This window comes from Etheostoma spectabile, chromosome 10 (assembly GCF_008692095.1).
Source record: "Etheostoma spectabile isolate EspeVRDwgs_2016 chromosome 10, UIUC_Espe_1.0, whole genome shotgun sequence".
Lineage (NCBI taxonomy): Eukaryota > Metazoa > Chordata > Actinopteri > Perciformes > Percidae > Etheostoma > Etheostoma spectabile.
In genome coordinates, this window is record NC_045742.1 from 2,140,743 (window position 1) to 2,149,564 (window position 8,822).

At 40.1% G+C, this 8,822-nt stretch overlaps 1 protein-coding gene across 1 annotated transcript in view; it reads right to left on the reverse strand.

Moving 5' to 3' along the window:
• Positions 1-2,710: 2,710 nt before the first annotated feature.
• The window catches only part of polr1d (RNA polymerase I and III subunit D), a 7,258-nt gene continuing 1,146 nt past the window's right edge, over positions 2,711-8,822 (reverse strand). The window contains exons 2-5 of the mRNA XM_032527525.1: positions 6,543-6,640; positions 5,711-5,787; positions 3,307-3,389; positions 2,711-2,992 (exon numbers count right to left, since the gene is read on the reverse strand). Coding sequence (XP_032383416.1) covers positions 2,945-2,992; positions 3,307-3,389; positions 5,711-5,787; positions 6,543-6,640 — 306 coding nt within the window. The 3' untranslated portion in view covers positions 2,711-2,944. The remainder of the gene's footprint in view (positions 2,993-3,306; positions 3,390-5,710; positions 5,788-6,542; positions 6,641-8,822) is intronic.

The following is an 8,822-nucleotide window of genomic DNA, read 5'->3' on the forward strand; positions in this document are numbered from 1 at the left end:
TGTAACGATTCTGATTGGTTTAGCAGGAAGCCATTGGAGTTAGGTAGAGCAGTGATTAAGAGTGAGATACGCTAATATACATTTCATAAGGAGAGAGTAGACAGATATGGGACGCAGGGTAAAATATACTTTTATTTTGGTAACAGCTGAATTTATTTAGGAGAGCATTGATTAATAGTTAGGTCTTCCTGAAAGAATTTACGCTGAGCTACATATCTCTTATATATCAATTCCCTGAGTATAACGCACTTTTAAAAACACTCAACAATTCCTTAACTTTTCCCATTAAAATCATCTCTGTTATCAACAGCCCGTCAAAGGTTAAATGGCATTCCTTGAGTTGGGCTTCTCGTCTTTCTTTCTCCTTTTTCTTCCTCGAGTTGACATCTGATTTCAGAGAAACATCCTCAAAAGGAACCATATCAAATGTGTTACAGATGACATTTTACAAGCCATATCCTGGTTGGAAATGATTGCGTTGGACATTAGGGCCCAGGGGCCGGTTCCAGGAGGCAGGTTTATGGAAATAACTGTTAAAACTCAAGCTCTTTCACGTCAGTTCATCTTGAAATAGTTCTGTTTTTTCCTCCTGTAATCCAATATTTGTCTATTGGCAGTTACTTTCATTTCTTAATTTGTAATTCATAAAGGTTTGCTACAGAGGTTCAATGTCCATCTTAAAGAAAATGTTTTTTCTTCTTCTTAACATCTGAAACAGACCCTGGATGTCACACGCACACTGCTGCATTACAATACAGGATGGACAAAAATCTCAAAATAAATCATTCATCATTCAGTTTTTTCAGTGTTGCAATAGACATTTAAAAAAAAATCGATTGAGAGCGAAATTATGTCATAATGTCATAATTATGTCATGTCATGTGTTTTAAATCAAACTTGGTATAAACAAGGATTTTGTGTAATAAGTTCGGAGCTTTATGACAGCGGATCATTTTCAACAAAACCACATTAAACGTGGCACAACACTGCAAAAGATTGTTTGCTAAGAGAGTCATTTCTTCTCAGCAGCGAGCCTTAGTCTTATCATGTGGCTGTGAATAAATGATTTTATGAACATACAACAAAAGTATTGTGGTCACCCTTGATGTGGTCTGGGACATGTGGCGGGTTTGGAGAATTTCCCTTCCACAGCCAGCACTGGGCTGGACATATCAAGTTATAAAGTGCTCATATTACACACATCTCTTCCCCTTTCCTTTATTGTGTTATATATCTTTTTTGTGCATGTTACAGGTTTACAAAGTAAGAAAGACCAAAGCCCCGTACTCTGCTCTGTTGTAGTCCAGTTTTATTTCAGAGACACGTTGTAATGCTCACCTAGCTGCTAGCACAGCACGCCCTCATACTCTGCTTCTGACTGGCTAGTAGTCCTTACCTAGGTACTGTCAGGACCCTCATGCTCTGCTTCTGACTGGTAGTAGTCCTTACTAGGTACTGTCAGGGCCCTCATACTCTGCTCCTGACTGGCTACTAGTCCTTACCTAGGTACTGTCGGACCTCATACTCCTGTCTGATGGCTAGTAGCCTTACCTAGGTACTGTCAGGACACAACCTCATACTCTGCTTCTGACTGGCTAGTAGTCTTACCTAGGTACTGTCGGACACAACCTCAACTCTGCTTCTGACTGGCTAGTAGGCCTTACCTAGGTACTGTAGGACCCTCATACTCTGCTTCTGACTGGCTAGTAGTCCTTACCTAGGTACTGTCAGGACCTCATACTCTGCTTCTGACTGGCTAGTTAGTCCTTACCTAGGTACTGTCAGGGCCCTTCTACTCTGTCTTCGACTGGAGTGTCCTTACCTAGGTACTGTCAGGACACAACATCTCTACTGCTTCTGACGGCTAGTAGTCCTACCTAGGTACTGTCAGGGCCCTCATACTTGTTCTGACTGGCTAGTAGTCCCTACCTAGGTACTGTCAGGACCCTCATACTCTGCTCCTGACTGGCTAGTAGTCCTTACCTAGGTACTGTCAGGACCTCATACTCTGCTTCTGACTGGCTAGTAGTCCTTACCTAGGCACTGTCAGGGCCTCTACTCTGCTTTTGACTGGCTAGTAGTCCGTAACAGAGTACTAATAGGCCTCCTACTCTGCTTCTGACTGGCTAGTAGTCCTTACCTAGGTACTGAGCATGTGCAACTCCAAACAAAGATGGAGGCTACATGAATTTCAACTCCAACATTTTTATTTTTATTGATCTTGTTATCTGGTCCCAGGATTGCAAAGAAGCTTATTTCCCCAGAATGTCAAGCAACTGATTTAAAAAAGGTAAACCAACTGATTCTGAATATCCCATGCTGCACATATATTTAATCAAATATAAGTTCTACCAATGGAAACAGCCATGCATGATCATGTGAGGGACAGAGGTCTATCCGGTAACTTTATCCTTGTTATGGACACTGGTCTCCTTATTTTCCCTCTCTGTCTTCCTGGCACTGTATGAAGTCCCTCGCACCACATTCCTCTGCTAATAAGGACATTCTTGCTTACACTTCATCCAAAGGACAGATGAGAGTCATTTTGGGTTCAAGAGACAGATCCTTTAGACATTTGGACCTCTTTCAAACACTGTTACACAAGTAGTTATGAAAATAAACATTTCAGCACAAGTCAATTGTCTGGGAGACATGTTATTCATGTTTGATTTCTAACACACACCACACAACAAAAGAAAGAGAACGAAAGTCTTGGTTGATTTAGTTTAATGTCTTCAATTTATTACACTAATCAGTCCAAAAATCCAGGACTGGTGAACACAGGACTGATACACAACGACAAATCATACATCAATCCCAACATAATACAAAACTGTACAAATGTTTAAATATGACTTGATCAAATGTGACATGATCATGATATGACAAAGAAGGTCTGGAAAAACTGTCTGACAGCTTCATAGTCACACATATGCAATGCTCTTCATTCCATGGGCTGCTCCTGCCTCTCTTTGAACTCATTAACTCTCGCCTGGAACAAAACACAAGAAAATGAAGTCAGAATAGGAGGAGAGACAGTGTGGCGACTGACTTTCCTTTCCCGATGGGACTAATAAACAGAGCCCACCAGAGAACGCGGGGTCTTTTTCGTGCATCCCAGGCAAAATCATCATTTTTACATATGTGAAAATAAAGGTTGACTTCTTGAGTGCCCTCCCCACTGAGAGGTCAGAACATAGGGTCAGTTTCTGAGCAGAAGCCCCGTGGCGGGCAGAGACACAGCCCTGTCAGCTGGGGGGGGGGGGGGGGGGGGGGGGGGGGGGTCGCCAACACACGCAGGCTTACCTGAAACGTGTTGAGAACATGTTGACAGACATCCGTGAGGTCGTTCAGGCCTCTCCGCAGCGGCTCTGTTGCTGGAATTCCCCCTGAAAGAGACAGCAGACACACCTGAGGAAATGACAGAGACAACCTGGAACGATGACTCCGCTTCGTGTGTCAATCATCTCCACGGATATTCAGAGCCCACCAATTTCACACTTGAGCGGCCCACACGTGATCCGGGGCGAGGTGGGGCGCAGGGCAACCCGACAGGGACATTCTGGAAGGGGTTGCCCCTTGTAAAGGTCAGCAGCAGCTAGGTCACACCCCCGGTGTGCGACGCCGGGGGTGTGATCATTTTCATTCATTCATTCATTCATTCATACCTTTTTTTTTTTGCCTTTGAGAAAATCAAGGCTGAAATGGGCCCATCTGGAATCTTCCCCTTATGACGTCACAAGGAGCAAGGTTTTCTCCCCTTTCTCTGCTTAGCCCGCCCAGAGAATTTGGCCCCCCCCCTGAGAGAGAGACATCATGGCTTTCAAACGAGAAAAGTTGTGGTGGGTCAAACCAGGATAAAAAAACTCCTTGAGATTAAAAATCTCTTTTACAAGAGTGTCCTGGCGAGTGCCAGCGAGAGCAGCACGGTTTCAAATAGACACAGAGACACTTCCAGGTCAATACGGAAAACACACTTTCACTCATATTCAACCAACAATGTCATCACAAAAAACCTCTTGGGCTCACAAATCAAAACAAGTGACTTATTTAATCGTTGTCAAATGGATTGTGACACCTTGGCAAGAACCCGATTTTTGAAAGCCCATACCGATACAAATACTTGGTTATTTAAAAATCCGATATTCCAATATGTCGGCCGATCTATATTTAAAAAAAAATAAAATAAAATACAGAAACGCGTAACAAAACATAAACAGATTTCTCTAGTATTAGGTATTTGTAGTTATTTATGAGTTCTCACTAAAATAATATGATATTTTTTTTGTTTTGTTGTCACAACAGAGCAGAGGAACATCAAAATATATCGAAGCTCTGGTAAGTAAAATGTATAAAAATACAAACTTAAGATATGAATAGAATATACAATTACAAAAAAAAAAACAATCAGTGTTGGGACGTTGTAGAGCGTCCTCTGGTGGACACACTATGCAACGCCAACTCACAACATGGTTGACCGTTTTTATTTTGTTTTTTAAATATTCGTATATCAGAATCTTTTTTTGTCACTATAAAGGATTCAGATTTTTTTTATTGACCTTTATTAATGCTGATACTGATAGATTGGGAAATGGCTAATATCGGTTGATGATATTGGCAAGTGACATTCATTTCTCTCATCTCTGAAACATGACACTGCCGTGAAGTCCCACTAAACTCAGGCTTGTAAGGAAGGGAACCCAGTCGGAATTACAGTAGATTATTACAAAGAAATATAAAATTGTTATTCAACAATCATACCATCCCAACCCCCCCTTTGGGTTGGCTGCCGCTCTTTCCCTTCATGCTTTGTGTTGCAGGTGCCAGTGGGTGTGAGGGTGCCGTTGTAGTTTATGGTTTATGGCAACTCTTCAGTTTGGGCATGAATGCCGTTTTTCACAGCATATTTAATTTATCAAAGCAATCAATAAAACAACTCTGCCCTCTCCCTTTGAAAGATAATTTTGAAAAACAAAACAATGCAGCGGCGGCTGATGAAATTTAACATGAGTTTGAATCGATAAGGGTGTCACGATTTTGATTTTAAATAGAAATCAACCGAAATTAAGTTACAATCCTGAAGTCTGTAGCTTTTGAGGGGGGGGGGGTCTTGACCCACCACAACTTTTTTCGTTTGAAAGCCATGATGTCTCTCTCTCATGGGGGGGCCAAATTCTCTGGGCGGGCTAAGCAGAGAAAGGGGAGGTAACCTTGCTCCTTGTGACGTCATAAGGGGAAGGTTCCAGATGGGGCCATTTCAGCTCTGATTTTCTCAAAGGCAGAGCAGGATACCCAGGGCTCGGTTTACACCTATCACCATTTATAGTCACTGGGGGGCCATAGGCAGGCTGGGGGAACTCATATTAATGTTAAAAAAAAAACCTGCATAAAGTGAAATGTTCACGCCATGGGACCTTTAAAAAAAAAAAAAAAGTAAAAATTGAGAATCGTGAAACCCCTAGTGGTAATAGTGTTCTGTGGACAGGCAGGAAGGGGGTGCATGTGTATGTGTGTGTGACTTAAAGCCTTTTGTGTTCGGCTAAGTGGACAAAGTGAATACACAAGACTCCAATCAACATGTTTACTCTGCAACGCGGCCCAACAACCGCTTCCTGTCTAGCCCTCCGTCGCATGCACGCACACTACAAACCGCCTGATTGTGAGGAGAAGGAAAACAAGATGAGTGACGGGGGTTTGAGGGGTCTCTCACCTCGGGTCTGAATGCGAAAGTTGATCTTGCTCTCAGACGGATGGGTGATGGTGTAGCCACAAAAGTCCACATCCACGCTGGCGGGAAACAGGAAAGTGAAAGGTTTGCGATCGTTATCATTGTTTTGGTTAAGAGAAAAAAAGAAGAAAAAAAGAAGGGAGGAGGCGTGTTGGTGTTATTACACATTTTCCACTATCAACCAATCAAAACACTGTTAACCCTTGTGTTGTCCTCGGGTCAAAATGACCCGTTTCAATGTGTATAATGTCAGAAATATTAGATTTCTATCAACCAAATTGCCCAATAATAAAATGGATGATTCCATACAACATTCTTCAGGTAAAATGAATGATTACTTTGTTTGAATTTTTTTTTTTTTATGTTTTACAAAACATTATCCGGACTAAACTTTGACATCTACCCATCTGAGATTCATTCAACATCCTATGATCTTAACGATTAGTCAAAATGATTCATAATTTCAGCCTTGTTAACTAAAAACGTATGTATAATTTGATTTAAATGAGGTTTGTTGACCATGAATTCCAAGAATAAGTGTAAAACCTATCACTAAACCAGCTCAGGTTTTTAAAAAAGCGCCATAAGCTGGAAAAAGTGACACAACAAAATAATCAGAAAAACGACAAAAACATTGGAAAAGCACCAAAAAGAAAAATCTAATTTGACCTGGAAGGGTTAACAAAGTGGAACCACACCGAAGGGTCCCTGTGTGACTAAAGCCAACCCCCAGTCATGCTCTCTGTCCTTAAAATCGTTGGAGTACAGGGGCCACATGCTGAGTTTTAAAGAAAAAAAAAAACATAACACTTACGTCTTCATAATCATATATCTGAGGGAGTTGCCCAGAGTATGGTCTTCATCATGCAGCACAAACGTCACACAGCCCTCATCAGCCCCGTCAGCCTGGACCTGAGTACGCATTAAAAACCCCACGCATCACAGTCCAGAATCAGAATCAGAAATACTTTATAGATCCCCGAAGGGGGAAAAAAATATATAGATATATAGAGATACAAGGAGTGTGGATATGTACGGTAGTTACATAGTTAAAGGAATTTTATGATACAGTATTTACATAATTAAAGAGTTGTAACGGTGAACCGTAATAATGAATAAATAGCAGTATTGCACACATTTTAAGCCGGTGTTATTGCGCGAAACAGATAATATTTCAAACACACGGTCTGTGTGTCAGAGGACTTTTAGATCGCTCGTCACTCCACCAATAGAATCAGAAAGGAGTTTTTATTTCTTTATTCATCTCTATGTGGAATTTGGCCTTGGTGAAATATATACACAAGCAACGTATTAAACATGAATAAGAAATAAACAAATACAGAAACAAATATATACAAAACAGCTGTTTGGTGGAAGACAAAAGAGGATGAAGTATATAGTGTGTGTGGGGGGGGGTAAGAGTCAGTGTCAGTGGGGGGTGTGGGGTTTTGGTCCTGGGGGGGCGCAGGGGGGAGGGGTTGTTATACTGCAACTTAACTTTCTCTACTTTACTTATAGTTTAAAAACACCTCTGTGTATATATTTATTTATTCTCATTAAAGCTCAATAAAGCTATATATTTAGGGCAGCCTGCAACTAAAGACTGTTTTCATTCTCAGTTAATCTGTTAATTTTTATGTTGATTATTAGTTGTTCGGTCAATAATAAAATAAGTGAGTACTTTTATAGCCAAAGGTTTTATTGTTATTATAATTGTCATCTTTACACTGTCGCTATACTGTTTTTTTCTTGCTGAAAACTGCTGCTGGTAATTTCACATTTCCTTGCGGGAGTCATCCCAAAAGGATTAATAAAGAGAAGTCTAATATCATAAAATGGTGAAAAATGTCAACAAGGGTTTCCCCAAAGCCCAAGACGGCGTCCTCCGATGTCACAACTCAAAGATTTTCAGTTTACTGTCACAGAGAAGGGAAGAAACTAGAAAAATAGTCACATTTAAGTAGCTGGAAATGGAATCAGAGAATATGTTTTTCCATAAAAGATTACTCCAAATAGTATGTGATTAATTTCAGAGTTAACGCTTCATCTTTGCAGTTTTTTTTCCCCTTTCTGTTTGTACTAAATTCTGTTTACATTCAGGTCATTCATTTGTAATACTGTCTACTAAGGGTGTGCCAAAAAAAAAAAAATCATTTCCCATTTATGGATCGATTCAAGTTCTACCGATTTAAAATCGATTCACAGGATTCCAAAAATCAATTCATATTTTTTTCTTCTTCTTTGTGTTTTACCGCCGTGTATACTATTACATGGGAAAGGTAAATAACTACATGTACTGTACATACTGTGAATCTTTTTTTTTTTCTTTTTTTTTTAAATTAAGAAAGTTTTTTTGAATCAAAAATATGAATGGTGACATCTCTGAATCGTGCACCCTACTGTCTGCACAAAACAAAACATGTGTACTGAAGAAGTGCTTTTGACTCATGTTTGTAACTTTGGGTTTTAGGTTTTAATCTTTTAAATGATTTTCATGGGGGGGGGGGGGGGTGTGTTCCTGTTGGATCTTACTGTATGGTACATACCGTACAGATGTTGCACTCTGTGTGTAAAAGGTGCTAGATCAAAGAAACTTAATAAAACACAATTGTGATTTTAATTTTACTTGCGTGATTTTCATTTTTATGGATATTTCTCTTCAATAACCACACACAGGGGGGAGGAGAGAAGTGGACTTTTTAGCATGGGCCTGTCTCTCAGCCCCTACCACCATTATATCTCTTATAATGGTGGTCTTATAGGCTCCTATATATCAGCTCTCCTACACAATCTGGACCGTGATCATAACATCTTGTAACTTATTCCCTGTTATATTTTGTCCTTAATGTATAGTGTTTATTTTCTGACAAGAAATTCTAATTCTATTATGTTTACATTCTTGTCTTGTCATAGTCACAGTTAATGTTTAATTATAAGCTATTGCACTGAGCAATCCCTACACTGTTCTGTTTTGTACTACAACCATTGCACACACTCTACCTCGTGAGATTTATGTATTTGTTGTGTTATGGTTGTCTGAACTACTGGATGGCTACAATTTCCATCTGGCTTCTTTCTTTCTTTCTTTCTTTCT